The 15665-nt window shown below is 43.4% G+C and overlaps 1 protein-coding gene across 4 annotated transcripts in view; it reads right to left on the bottom strand.

Moving 5' to 3' along the window:
- The window catches only part of LOC109909204 (protein C-ets-1), a 43620-nt gene extending 28586 nt beyond the window's left edge, over positions 1 to 15034 (bottom strand). The window contains exons 1-3 of one of the 4 annotated variants that reach the window (XM_020508242.2): positions 14926 to 15034; positions 13496 to 13590; positions 10580 to 10736 (exon numbers count right to left, since the gene is read on the bottom strand). In XM_020508242.2, the coding sequence (XP_020363831.1) occupies positions 10580 to 10736; positions 13496 to 13564 (226 nt within the window). In that variant the 5' untranslated portion in view covers positions 13565 to 13590; positions 14926 to 15034. Of the gene's footprint in view, positions 1 to 2289; positions 2678 to 10567; positions 10737 to 13495; positions 13591 to 14925 lie in introns of those variants that run through there. The other 3 variants (XM_020508241.2, XM_020508243.2, XM_031795579.1) reach the window with 3 other exon arrangements.
- Between the last annotated feature and the right edge of the window lie 631 nt (positions 15035 to 15665).

Below are 15665 nucleotides of genomic sequence, written 5' to 3'. Positions count from 1 at the left end.
AAAAATAATTACCTCAGTGGGATAGAGTGAAAAAAAAGCTTCAGTAAACTGACACTCACTGCACCTTCACAAAGATAGAAAAATAAACAAGACAATGAGATGTACTCCAACCACTTAATCCTATTGTCTTGCTGTGTGTGTGTGTGTGTGTGTGTGTATGTGTGTGTGTGTGCACGCATAGAGAGAAAAAGAGACAGAAAGAAGTTATACCTGTATCTTAGTGTAAATGTTACTAACCAAATCCTCTGCCTAAGTGTCATCACTCTATAGCTCACTTAACCCTTTCCACCATTCACAGACAAAGGGCTGTTCTAGTATAAACCAGCCACGAGGAACATTGCAATTTCCTCTTTGGATCAGAAAGAGCAGGAAGGGTTCAGTTCATCAGTGGGCCATTGGTCTACTGTCCTATTTGCAGTGAGAGAAGCTAGCTACATGGAAACTGGGAAGGAGTAGACGGAATGTGTATGTCTGATGTAGAGAGTCTTGGCAGCTACAGCCTGACCCCAGCACACATGGTCGGCAGAGGAAGAGGGAGCTAGCATTGCGAAATGGCTTTGCAAGATAGCAGTATGTTTTGGCAACCCCACTGCAGCTGTCAGCAACTTTTTTATATGAGTGTGTTACCATTCCTGTGTGTGTATGTTTGTGTGTGTGCGCACCTTCTGCAGGTGTAATCTGAATTCAAGTGGTGAACACATCACCAGTGCTTCACCTCAAGGAGTCATTACACGTTCTTCCTTTTTTTCAGCGTATCGGGTTACGGTGTAGTGTATGTATTATGTTTCCATGACGTCTCAAGCCTTTACCACCTTAACAGCTGGCACACTTCTGAAGCTAAAAACTTGTCTGATTATTAGCCTGATGTTAGCTACTAAAGCCCAGTCAGACCTAACAATGAAGGAAGAAAGAGTGAAATCAGCCTGATTCTCTGTGTAAAAGAACAGAGTCACTTTGAGGGGAATTAAACCACAAGGATCTAAATACAGACACAAACACTGTGTTGTGTGGGCTTGTCTCCATGCCACAGCCTAGTGCAACCTGGCCTTACGGGCAGCAGGCAGGATATCCAGCCCTTAGGCCTGCACACTCATCACCACCGTCTGCCTCTGGTTCTCTCTGGAGACGCCAGCTAAACCACTCAGCACAAGGAGGAGATGAGAGGGGGAAAGGAGAGGGGGAATACTGATGACTGGGCGTGGTCTCCGATGCAGACAGAGCAGCATGCCTGATATGACACACACAACCCCCCCCCCCCCCCCCCCCCTGTGCTGGGGCTGTGGCAACTCTGGGTGGCCAGGGAGGGAGACTGGGAGAGGCCGTTAGATGGGCTGTGATTGGGAGAGGAGATGGGACTGTGATAGTAGGTGCCCGGAGAGGCATGATCTCAGGATGAAAGAGAAGGCTTACTCTCTAGAGGGAAATCATTTGGACAGATGTTTTTTTTTTACTATTATACCAAAGGCATACACAACAGGCACAAGGCTACTGTAAACCTCCATAAATAATCATGTGTTCAAATTAACAAACTTTTTATGAATGAAGAAATGTGTCAACTGTCAAATTAAAATATATATTTTTAACACGCTTATGCACAATGTCACACTGATTGCTTTAGTTTTATGTTATTTACCATAGCTGAAGTAAGTGTTCATACAGGTAAAATAGTTAAATCATGTCTCCTCATAAATGAACTCTTCATCCTCTGAAATATGATTGTCAGTCTAGTGCAGGGTTCAGCAGCAGCAGCAGCCTACAGTCTAGCCTTGTGATACAGAGCTTTAGACCGGTATAGACAGAATAGTCCCTGCATCATGTCTACTGAACATGAGATAGAAGATTAAGAAATACAACTATGTAAACGGGGGATATCATTAATTTTGTAGGTTAGGAGTAGGTTATGAACCAAGCATAATGTACTGTAACCTAAATTGCATAAGAGTAATGTAAAACATGCATTTTCCCTTGTCCATTATTTTATCCAACACAACTGTCTGGAACCACAAACATTTATCGAAACCTGTTGTCTTGTTCATGCATACACAACGATTATTGAGATGCGATAGGACGCGGACATTATGTCCCGTTAGGCTACATGATGGCTTTATCATAGGGAAATACTTATCACCTCCACTGATACATGTTGCACTATTTAGGACGGCATTTTGGCTTACAAAAGTTTGAAATGCAAGCCGCTAACTGGCCGGGAAAAATATGAAACATACGGAGCGCAGGCTACTGTAATTACAATGTTATATTATGTCAAAGTTCAAAAGTTGATTTACTCACCGTCCATTCTTTCAGACTTTATGATGGTTAACGTCGGTTTCATGTCGACAGCTGCCGTCATGATCATCAGATCAATTTGTTCGATAACGGGATGCTCTATATGTGTCTCTCTCTAACACAATAGTTCATAAATAAAGTTATGATTTACTCTTAAACAATATTGCGTTTTTTTCTTATCCTCCCGCTTCAATTTATCTCCACCAACATTTCTCCAGTAGGCTACAAACTTCTCTCTCCGCTATTCTCTCTCTCTCTCTCAATTCAATGGCTTTCTCCCTCTCTCTCTCTCTCTCTCTCTCTCTCGCTCTCCTTCCCTCCCTCCCTCTATCTCCGTCAGGGCGTTTCTGTCGCTCTGACTGAGAAGCACGGAAAAGATTGTTCCCTCTGTGGAGCCTAAATGTACGATTTGACATCTGAAGGGGCGGCGTTTCGACAGCCCGTGCTCAAGTTCGTTTTGCATGGCCCGGTTCCCCGGGTGAGGAGAGTTCTCATTTTAGAACATGCCATTGGTCCTTAAGTGACATCTACACCCAACCGGAGCACCAGGCGATGCAAAAGGAACTCCACCAGTGATTCACAATTCAATTACGTTCTTCTCCACTGTCTTTCTGTGAGAAACAATGATCCACATGTTTCCGCAAATTAGTCAAATTCAATGGCTGACAGTAGGCTATTTTGGACATCTGATTTGTTAGGCTACTTCTTGTATTTAGAGATTAGTTCTGTTTAGTTTTTATGCACAACAATAGACCTACAGAAGTTCATCCATGTTCTATAATCCTAGTGTCAAAGACTCCCCCATAACGCAACTTTTATGAAACAGGAAGGTCTTCAATTAAAAATGTTACAAATGACATAATTATGCAGATAGAGACCTAATACAGTGAGTCAATAACCCTATACAATTCGCATTGTTTATGAAACATTCTCATTGTCACCCTTAAGCACAAGAAAGGCGTGGGAGGATTGTTAAACATCTAATAGACCAGCATACAGAGCATCCCAGGCTAAGATGTCTGACTGTGTCCAATTCCAAGGGTCCAAGCGTCCTCATAACATGCAACCGGCCCTCATAAACACCTCAGATTATTTCCTGTTCACTTTGTACTGATCAATAAAAAACAAGGATGCCTATTTACAGAACTACCTCTCATGCTTTAGAAAAGGGATGACGTTTTGGAAGAATGCACAGGATTTGATGCTGTTGAAACTTGAAACGCATCCAAAAATCACTCAGTAGACACAGAGAGTTCAAAATAACTGGATCAATCGTCTCTTTTATCGACACAAATAAAATTGGGGCCCCTGTCATCATGGCCATCACTGCTAATCTGGTTTGTAAGTGTTACTGTTTAATCTATAAGATCCTTTTTATATTTGAGTCTGTTTTTTAGGCTACTCTGATGAGGGGCAATCATTTAGGATACGTGTCATTTAGGATATTGAATCAAGATTTAGTTATGCCTCTTGTAGGATAATGACTGAATATCTGAGCGAGAGAGAAAGAGTACTGGTGCTCCACTTGAAACAATGACAACCACAAGGAAATTACCTGCCATGGCAACAGATTGTCATTGCAATTTTTTACATGCAGGTTGCCCTGCTTCTTTAGTGGAACCTAGTTATGTTGACTACAGTAGGAGGGTCTGTCCAAGACAATATTACTGGTAGAAGTAGACAGATAAAGTACAATAGTTTCATTGTTTGTGAGCTGTAGAATGAATGCCTCAAACAAACAATATAGTGACATTGGATGTTGATACATTGGCTAAATCCTATCTACACAGATCTGTATACACAAAATAACATAGCTAGCTATATAAGTCAATATGGTCCATCCTAATTTGCAAGGCAATATGATTCTGCATATACGTAGCTATATCTCCAAATGGGATTGGGAGGTAGGGAAGCCAGTGGTATTGATCATGTATGGATTTTTAAATAGGGATCTTTCACCATCTCCATTAGCAAACCTGGATATGAGCCATAGTGGAAATGCCAGGCAGAGATGTTGTGTGGCCTCTGCGGTCTCACTGCTCCTCACAAGGGCCTGTCAAGGGGGTGGGTATGAGGGGAGTGGTGGTTTAAAGGTACGCTTACTTCATTTCAGTCAGTCAGTCAGTCAGTCAGTCACTCTCCACTCTCTCCCTCTCACTGCCCTTTTTTGTTTTGGCTTAATGAGCTCCTTGTATCTACTCTTAAAAAGGACAGCCCAGGTCCTTTGTGCCTGAGGGCAGCCATTAAGACTAATAGCGTTGCTGACTAATATCTGGACCGGAGCTAGCTGAGTGGCCTTTTCAAGGCCACTTTTCATTATGCCTCCTCTCGCTCCCTTATAAGAAACATCCATGTGTTAATGGTGAACATTTAAAGTAGGTATTAATCTATCTATGTACTTAATATCTTAGTTTGAAACTTACTAAGTTCTAGAAATAGGTCAAGTTGAATATAAACTTTTGTTTAATGTTTTGAGAGCTCCACAGACACATATAAGCACAGGCAGACACAAATTTAGAGGGGATGTACCCATTTCCACTTGGTTAATACACTCCGGTTTTCATTCAGTATTATATTTCTGACAGGCTAAACTAATTTCCATGAGCGTTACAACAGAGGAAATAAGAGCTGGGTCTCCCTTTACTAAAACCAATGGTTCAAAGAGAAACTCTGAGAGGAAATATTAAAGTTGATTTATTTATTACAAAAGCCAGTTACAGATGTAGGATCTTAATTTGCAGGATTGCAATGCAGGACATGTAAAATGTGCACTGTATTTGAGGTTTAAAAAGGCTTCTGAAGTTTGTAATTTCAGACTTGTCTATTAATTATAATCCACATATTAATTCACATTTCCTGTTGCTGCAGAATGATTTTTCTGCTATAGCAAACTGTCTCAAATTAAGATACTACATCTGTAAGAACTGGGGCTGCTGTTGTTAACCACAAACAGTTTCCTGGACACTACGACGTCAAGTTAGTCACTGGTCATTGTACTGTAATTTATACATTGTACAGTTACAGAGAGAATGTCTCTCTATGTCATTTTAAGTTTAAGTGACAGTCCTCCCAATGAGACTGAGCAGCACCACTGTCATGTCCCACAAATAAGGCAACATGGGCACTTGGGTTTCAATGTCTCGCTTCTTCACCTGGCAAATGCTGTTGCCATGGTTTTGACAGTTAGGGGTTCACGCAATGGCATTGCATTTTAGCACCCATAGCTAAAGCAAAGCTGCTCCTCGGGCACATCTGTGATGGCTGACTGCCTCTCTTTAATCCAGACATGTAACTGGTGCACCTGCTGCTGCTACCAGAGGTTAACTGACAGCTAGCTAGCTGAAAGGACCTGCTGCTGCTGCTACCAGAGGTTAACTGACAGCTAGCTAGCTGAAAGGACCTGCTGCTGCTACCAGGGGTTAACTGATAGCTAGCTAATTGAAATGACTAGCTGCTGCTACCAGGGCTTAACTGAAAGCTAGCTAACTGAAAGGACCTGCTGCTGCTGCTACCAGGGGTTAACTGACAGCTAGCTAGCTGAAAGGACCTGCTGCTGCTACCAGGGGTTAACTGACAGCTAGCTAGCTGAAAGGACCTGCTGCTGCTACCAGGGGTTAACTGATAGCTAGCTAATTGAAATGACTAGCTGCTGCTACCAGGGGTTAACTGAAAGCTAGCTAACTGAAAGGACCTGCTGCTGCTGCTACCAGGGGTTAACTGACAGCTAGCTAGCTAGCTGAAAGGACCTGCTGCTGCTACCAGGGATTAAATGAGTGCTAGCTAGCTGAAAGGACCTGTTGGTGCTACCAGGGGTTAACTGAATGCTAGCTAGCTGAAAGTTTAACTTATGACCTATACTATATCCTGGGGATTGAAGCTCACCTTCTTTTGACATCGGTCTCTCTCTTTAAGTTTTGGGTGTCATTCCTTGATTACATCATGATGACATGCCTTCCCCTGGTTTTAGATATGATTCGATTTACAAGGACGTATTACAGTATGCTTTGCTTAGAAACAATGGCTAGGCTGGGGAATTGTTGGTGAGCTGTTGTTTCTTTATGTGCCTTAAAATGCAACACGTTGACATGTTTATCTTTTTGTTACAATATGAAACCCAGACACTAGGGTTTGGAGGTAGTGGAGAAGCGTACTGAAATGAAAAATACAATTTTGTTACCACCAGCCAATCTGTATGGTATGACTGGATTGGCGTCCCTGTTCTTAGGTACCACTTAGCGAGTTATTGACCAGTCATTCATACACACACACACACACACACACACACACACACACACACACACACACACAGTGGGATCCTTGTTGGCCCTTGTCTCTTAGCCGTCTGGGGATGCGACAGGCTGGATGCAGTCCTGCTGAGATCACAGGCATCCAGTAGGGACAGAACCACAGGCTGTGTATGTGTGTGCATCTGTGCGTGCGTGCGTGGTGAGTGACCGTATGTATGTTTGAGTGAGTATGCGTGTGGGTGGTTCTGGGCCTGCCTGAACATAAGTTCAGCTCTTTCTGAACAATTACAGTGCCATGCGAAAGTATTCGGCCCCCTTGAACTTTGTGACCTTTTGCCACATTTCAGGCTTCAAACATAAAGATATAAAACTGTATTTTTTTGTGAAGAATCAACAACAAGTGGGACACAATCATGAAGTGGAACGACATTTGTTAAAAAAGTTTGAAATATCCAATAAATGTCAATTCACTTCATGATTGTGTCCCACTTGTTGTTGATTCTTCACAAAAATATACAGTTTTATATCTTTATGTTTGAAGCCTGAAATGTGGCAAAAGGTCGCAAAGTTCAAGGGGGCCGAATACTTTCGCAAGGCACTGTAGCTTCGATAAAAAGGACATCTCTTTCTCCATTAGCGCCACCACGTGCCCTCCATTGTGCAGATAATTCAATCCCCCCCAGGCCTTCCTCCTTCTCTCTCACAGTTAGAGAGCTCACTGATAAAGCTCCACCACCCCCTGCAGCTAAAGGAAAGTCCCTCATCTCCTCAGCTACACTACAGCCTGTTTATTAGAAGCACGTCTTCATTACAATATTGTGTTAAAATCATTAGCTGGATTGATTGGTTGACTATAAAAGCTCACTCTATTCCAAATGTGATATGATTATGATACCATTATGATTATAACAATGACATAGTCATTACCTGTTATCGACACTGATGCATTGTTCAGTCCTAACACACTCATAAGGGTGTAATGACAGTATGTATTACTAAGCCACACAATAGCATTTTTTACCCACATATTCACCTTTCCAATGAGTTGGCATTAGTTGCATCACCGCTCCCAGTGATTGTACTATATGTCCTTGAAGACTGAATGCTCTGTATATGTAGTCACTGGTTAGTCACTGTAGAGGAACTGACCCCACTTACCTTTCCCAGGACTAGTCATTGCCACTACATACAGAGGCTCTCTAGAGAACAATTTTGATGTATGCCTGATGGTATTATCAGCTATCACGACAAATAAAGCCAATGTCACTACTACAACCACTCGCAAAAACATAGCCTAGCGAAGTGGGGCTGCGATGTGACCCTCTGCTCCAGAGTTGTCTCTCTTTTTTCCATTCTCCCCTCATTTTGTTTTATTGTCGGGGGAAGTGTGTGCCGGCCTGATTAGCATCGCTGTTTCCTCCTTTCCCATAACCTCCAGACCCCCGCAGGCTGCCTGTTTACTCGTAGAAAAGACATGCCCCTCATCAGAGGCGACCCCCCCCCCCCACAATCTCTACCCCCTCCCCTCATTTACTCTACTCCTCCCTCCCTCTCTCCCACCACCCCCAGCCCTGGCCCTGTGACTCTCCCCCCCCCCCCCCCACCCCCACCCCCACCCCTCTATCCTCCCCTTTCCTCCCTCCTCCCTACTATCCAGCTGTTAAATCACATAAATGAAAACCTAGGCCAATGGTCCCTGGGTTCCATATCACAGCTGTGTGTTCTAAATGGGAGTGCATGTTTAAATGTACAGTGAGATCATAGGTGCCTGGGAGTGGAAGTGGGCTTTTCACTGAATGGGAGGATACAGAAATACAATACATGCCAGAAAACTGGTGTGAATTTAATGAATGGATATGTGTGGTGTGAGCGACTACCGGAAGTAAAGTGTGTGTGTGTTTGTTTGTGTGTGCATTTCTGGGTTTCAGTGAGACTGTGCAGCACAGACACCATGGATCTAAGTGGGCGTTTAAGATCAGACCCAGTGGTGTGAGAGTGGCCAGGTTTCTGGAAGTGGAGAAGAGCGGAGCATAGAGTGGAAAGGAGACGGGTGGAAAAGAGAGGAGAGTGCGGGTGTATTGTAAACAGTACTATGGCATGGCGGATGTCAGGAAGCTGTGTGTGACAGTGGGCTCAGGGCCAACCATTCAAAGGCCCTTCAACATACAACATCCCTTCACCACATCTGCTCTCAGCTCTCTCTCACAGTTACTGTAACAGCACGCTATAAATCCAAAGTCCAACAAAGTAATCTCATGTAAACTAAAAGGGTGTTACAGTACTGAATGAGGAAGTCAGTCAGTTTAATTGTGTTCCTCAATTAAAAGTAGAGAACATTTTCATTACTGGTCCCAGTACTCAGTGCACATGTGCTGATATTATGTATCTGTCATCTATGTGAAAGGGAACCAGGGCAGTTTGTATTGGCCATACACAGAGTGAAACAGAAAGAGGTTCTTCATAATTTGTATACTGTATTGGACATTCTAGGTGGATACTGACACACAGACAGTCATTTTCCATAATGTTAGCCTGACTCAACAGCAGTTGAGGTGGTATCTGTGTTTAATTGCATTGGTTCCATGAAAGGAAAAATGTAATGCATGTTCATTAGCAGAAATATGGCATTGATTAATCGTGCGCTATGACTTGGGCTGTAAAATATGAAAGGGAATCACACACAAATGTTTTCAAAGCTAAGCAAGGTGCAGGAGTGGCCTCATAAGCAGGCCAAGCTTACACACATGGTAAAGTGTGGCTTCAGGAAAGAAAGAGCACGTCTACTGGTGGCACAGTCAGCCAAAGAAGACTTATTCACGTCTATCCTTACTAGTTGATTTTCTCAGTAGGTTATTGAGATGACCTCAAACGACTATCGTTAAGAAGTCAAAATATTTTAATTTGAGAAACATATGGGTCAGATCAATGGTTTCAGGCAGTGGAGTGTGTCAAGGGTTACTGACCTGATTTTGAGATTTCAGCTCCATATACTGGGAGGCTACACAACAACATGCAAATGACACTCAGTGGGGTCACTAAACTCTAATTTCGTCTACAGGTGGTTGCATTGCGCGGACGAATGTAACGGCATTGGTTTGCATGATCACCATCATGATGGAGAGGAGGTCAACTGGAGGTCGTTTTTTTCCACTTGATAATGTTTATGTCAACAGTTTAGCGCTGGAAGCACTGGAGGCTCCAAAGGAGTGTGTCTCCAGCAACAAACATCAGCAAATCCCATCAGATCCAGCCCTGACCCAATCCCCCCGAGCGAAACCAGAGGCTTGGGAAAAATATGGCCGCCCTTTGGCCCTCCTGCCTCCTGTGCCCCTGCATCCAGCCTGGGTGGAGATGGAAGAAAGCTGGTGCCCGGACTAAGCAACCCCCCCTCCCCATGGCGTGTGTCCCAGTCCCCTGAATAAATCACTCTTAAGAACGAGGGAGGCCAGAGTCAAACAGAGACAACGCACTGGGAGGAATGTTCCAGTTTAAAATAACCGGTAGGAAAGAAAGTGCGCAGGAAGAAAAATGCGGGGCATGTGGCGGTCCCTAGAGGAGGAGATGAGGAGGCATCTGGTAAAGGCCCTGGGGTCAACGTCACCATGGTCCCCAGGGAGGAGGAGACCCACAGGGGGCCCCGGGCCACTCAGCCGGCCACTGTGCATGCAGCACTCTGGAGCCAGACAGACTGCCTGGACTGGTGCATGCGTGTGTGTGTCCATGTAAGATGTGGGGATGGGGAGGTGGGTGCCTGTGTGTGTGTGAGTCAGTTCATTTACCATACCCCTCCACATAAAGTCCATTGTTTCCAGTGAACACATAATTCACAATGAACAATATATTTCACCCTCAATCTCATTTCCGTTTTTACCCCAATCTAGTTTTCCTTTATGAGGCAATACATGTGTTCCTTTGTGAAATTTAAAAGGCATATTTTACTTTGCTTGGTTAATTTACTCTTTTAAGTGCAGTGACATGAAAAAAACAGGCAAAAAACTGTGTTCTGTAGGATTTGGTCTTAGTCAGAGGCTTACTTTGGCTCCTACCTGTGGGTGCGAGGTCGTGTCCATTGGGGACCTCCTGCAGGGTGACATCCTGGGGGTAGAGGGGTCTGGATGGGGGATAGTGCTGCTGCTGCTGGGGGTGAACCACCATACCAGGGAGCTGGGTCAGTGGTCCCATAGCCAACCCTCCACTCTGCCTCTGTAAAGGCAACACACAGCAGGGGGTTAACTAACTGGGCCTGGACATGATCTAGGGCTGGGCGATATTGCCAAAGTATAATATCACAATATGTTTCTTATTTGAGATGATATGGAGGTATTTGGTGGTATTTTATGTTTCTGAATAATATACGTTTTAAATCTGTTTTATGAGTAGTGCATAATCGGAGGATGGCAACAAATTAATTCTAAGTGGTTTTAATGGGCTTTCTCCATTACAATTGTTTTATACTCAGCCAAACTAGGACAAAACTGACATTGAAGTACTCAAATTCTTAGAATTTTTCATTTATGTAGCAGTGTACTAAATCACCTTTTTAGATGGTATTATAAAAATCCATACCAGTATACCTTAAAAGACGATGTATGGCCCAGCCCTAACCTGGTTCCTGCAGCAACAGCAAGGCACAGATGCAGTATACAGTATCTCAACCTCACATCTTGTTTACTTTCAAACTGTTAACTTGCTGTACATAATGTGATACAACAGTTTACTGACTTACTGCGAGAACATCAACGAGCTTGATTGTAAGGGGAGAAGAGACCAAGCTAGAGTTTTAAAACTACTATTTTGGAGTGGAGCTGGCTGGTTTTGTTTTATGCTTCCCGTACAGATACAATGAAGGCTAAATTTGATTCAATAGGTTTATCTTTGTTTCATCCTGTTGATCACATGTGAGATTGGACTGAGGGGAGGTCCAAAGTGAATGAGTAGTTGGGGGGAGGACCAGACATGAATACTGTATGTATGTGGATACACAATATATCAGGAGTAGATAACGGTCAGGACTATTCTGAGAAAAACATCAATTGACTCAAAATCACACTAAGCAAGCACATGGAACATGATGCAGTTCTGATGCAGTACTTCAAGATATGGGTGTTCACACTCTGAAAGTGACATTTGATGCATACCTGGCAGGGATGTGATGACCAGTAGCAAGAAGCATAGGAGCCTCTCCAGTATCAGTTTCCATCTATCACCTCACCATAGGGACAATAGTGGTGGCTCCTGTCACCTCACCACTTAACTGACTACTGTCTGGTCGGTCTTCACTACAGGCCTGGTTAGGAGCAGAGACCTCAGATCAGGGTACCTGACTGACTGCCCATCTGATAAGGACTCTTGTTAAAGCGATGCTGGGTTTATCAGTAGGCTGTCAGCTTTACAGCCAGCTAATAGTGAGTGAGAGGGGACTAGGGAGCCTAATCTAGGGAAGTCTCTAGGGGGTACGTGGGCCGATGACGGCACTATCAGTTCAGTCTGGCAGGGATTGGGGAGTGATAGCCAGCGGAAGTGGGCCAGTCGTATCGGCACAGTAAAGCAGAGGAGGTTGGGGCACCTTAATTGGGGAGGATGGGCTTGTGGTAATAGCTGGAGCGGAATAAGTGGAATGGTATGAAATACATTGAACACACTATTTCCATTTGTTTGATGCCATTCCATTTGCTCTGTTGTAGCCATTATTATGAGCCGTCCTCCCCTCAGCAGCCTCCACTGCTGTAACGTGATATTGGAGGTCCAGCAAAAGTAGGTTGCTTGGAGTTCTCCATTCCTTTTGTGGATGATCCTTTGAGGTCACACATCTGATTTATAAAAGTAGGAGAGTCAGGGGCAATTCAACTACAGTATCTCCCACAGTTATTCCTTTCTTTAAAACCTTTATTTAACTAGGCGAGTCAGTTAAGAACAAATTCTTATTTTCAATGACGGCCTAGGAACAGTGGGTTAACTGTCTTGTTACAGGACATGGTCACAAAACATGGAAACCTCTGCCATTTCCTTCACATAAACACCCTCTTTGCATCCAGAATAACATGGAAAATTACCAAGGAAGAGGGCAGGGGAATCAGAGGCCTTTTCTCTACTAATACATGTCAATTCGTAGGAAAAGCAGTGGCAACCCAGGTTCATCTTTCGAACACGTCTGGCCTCGGGTACAGTAATCTCAATTTCAAAGGCAAACAGAACCACCTGAGCCAATTAGAGGCGAGGGAGCTTTATCCCTCCATGTTTTGTACCAGAGCCAGGTTGGGTTGATATTTGCATGTGACCTCGTCCTCTTTGTCTAACGGGGCTGCATTCTGCATACAAATGGCAACATTTCTGCCAACGCTTGTCAACCTTCACCTTTCAGAGCCCAAATGACAGGAATCCCAATGTCCCTGATTCCTGTGATCTGACAGACTGTATTCATATGGTCCTTTCATTTGGATGGTGTTAAAAAGGCTGTTTACAAATAGCCTGCTCTATAGCACATCAAGATGGCATTACGTGGTAAAGTGTTGTGTTGTTCTGTGGGGCTGCTCTGCATGGCTCTAAATAGACTCAGTGATGGTTAGGCCACACTTTAAGATATTTACTGCCGACATGGTTAGGAGGTAATAATTGTTTTGTAGAGAAGGTTGTGCAATCCAGAGGTGATTGAAACTATAGTCTATTTTTTATTTCACCTCAGCCTCCGAAGACAATGTCTACCTCTGGTCCATAGTGGTCTAGAATGAAGAACTGATAGTGGATTTTTTTTAACAACAAATTGTGTCCATTTTTTATAGTAAATCTAACAACACCCCAGTGTTGAACTAAGTTGACATGGACAGTCCGTATTGCGGTAGCTAGGTTGATGGAATCCAGAGGTACTGCGCTAACACACTATGCCTACACTGTGGCGTGTGGTAGGTAGCTAGCCCATCCACAGGCTGTAACAGCAGTGTGATTTATGGTGGTTGGGGTCTTACCATCGCCCCCAGACGGTCACAGGGGTGAAGGGTCGGGTAGGAGGAAACTGGATCCATGTAGTAACTCATCCTGGGGTCTGGATGGAGCAGCAGGCCTGTGGAAGGGATCAGCATACAAACAGTCGGGCGGGGCCCCTATCAATCACGCGCTGTTTACACTGTGTTTGTGTGTGACTACAATAACCTGCCACCACAGGTCAACATAGAGTGGCACCACCCCACACTACCCTGTGTAACATCTGATGCAGACATCCCAAACAACATTGTTAGAATTCTTCCTTTTTGCAATGTTGCCTTTAAATGACATAATCACTTGATGGAAAAGGTTTTAGAAATAGAGGATCTTTAATGAACAAGAATTTCCCCCCCAAATGTAAAATTTGCATGGACAATGCAATAACAGATACTAAATTCTAGCCTACAACATTCCAGTCAAAATTATAATGAATTCAGTTGCTATTGTCTCTCCATATTTGGACATTTATATTAGGCAGATTTTTTCAATATTCAGAATTGAACATGTTTAGTCACACTGTCTCCAGTGTTGATAGGTGATCACTTAACTGACTTGCCTAGTTAAATAAAGGTTCAATTTGCCTGATGTTCCACCCCTCCTTCCCTCCTTGTCCTCTCTCTCTCCCCCTCCCTCCCACTCTCCTTGCTTCCCTCCCACTCATTTTGGGAATCTCTTTATCAAGTGTTTACTAACAGCAACATCCACAGACAGGGGGAGCAGAAACCCAGCTGAGAGGAGAGCTTTTCCAGGGGAGCTGACTGACTACGTGGGCAGGGACAAGTAGCCTAGCATGTAGACCTCATTTAGCACACATAACAAAGACTTTATAACTTTCAAGTGATAACTAGTGTAATTGACTACTAAGAGAAAAATAGGTTATCTGTCTATCACAAAATTACATTAGGACACAAATACTTTGCAGTTCATTGTGAGGTACTACATTTTTGTAAATAGATTTTCGAAAAAACAATTGTCTTAATATTAAAAATAATAATATAATTTGGCTTTACGACTGTGTTTGGAAATATAAACATGTTTTCCAAATGACTGGGTCAGTGGCCAATGGTACAGCAGAGAATCCAAACAGATACGCACGTGATAATGCTATTGCATATGAATGCACATATACCAAAAATATTATTAAGCTGTAATATTTTTCTTGTAACTATTTTGATGTACGTTTGAATAAAGAAAAACGAGAACTTCTCCGTTTCATTCAAAATGCAACAGATTGTACTGTTCATGCACGCTCCAACAGCATTCCTCACGGGAAGCGCAACAGCACTTCAAAGCGAGCTTTACAACACGACACATCAAATTCCTATTTTTTCACCTATTTATGTGTAAACAGTATTATTTTCTAAAAACACATATCTACTGGATTTGTAAAATTGGTAAGAGTATATAACCTTACCGTGTGTTGTGAGTGAAACTTCTTGCAGGCTGGTTGAGTGGTGCGCTCTGCACGCTACTTGGCTGTGACAGTTCAGCGATAGACAATGCACTGACGCTGTACCTGGGCTTGCCGTGAGTCCAAGGAGGAAGGACAATGCACTTGCCGGATTTAAGTCCCACCCTCGAATCCTACCGAGACCCACTCAAAATCATTTTTGGGTTTTCCATACATTCGCTAAGTAACTGAACTGCTGTTATCCAAATAGAAAAACGTATACTTGTTTCGTGATGCATCTGGGTTTTCATTATCAACCCTATACAGGTTTGTCAATCGTGGACTTTACAAGTCAACTTGTATTCTTACTATCAAGCCAATGATTTGATCAGCTTGGTTGGTTTTGCACGTGTAGTTGGGACTTGGAATTATGAAATTCATTTTTATTTCCAGTTTAGGTTGTCATAACTAGGATGAGGAGACAGGAACATACCAAAGCAAGAGTTAAAGGGAATCCAACTGAGCTAATAAGGGTGACAATGGATAGGCTTCCTGTGTGACCTGGAATAAGCCACCAGTTATGTGCACACAGGCCACACAGAATCACATCGGGGAAGAGTCAAGCCAGGGTGAGACCAAGGGAGTGGTTAGTCAGTTGTTAGAACATACAGGCCAAGGACTTTTTCTGTCCTGCCTGGTGTCAGGAAGCATGTGCTCGTCAACAGTGTGTCACCACCAAGGTGTCGCAAACAGCACATGTCGTT

Source organism: Oncorhynchus kisutch, linkage group LG18 (genome assembly GCF_002021735.2).
Source record: "Oncorhynchus kisutch isolate 150728-3 linkage group LG18, Okis_V2, whole genome shotgun sequence".
Lineage (NCBI taxonomy): Eukaryota > Metazoa > Chordata > Actinopteri > Salmoniformes > Salmonidae > Oncorhynchus > Oncorhynchus kisutch.
This window is presented reverse-complemented; position numbering and strand designations above follow the sequence as displayed.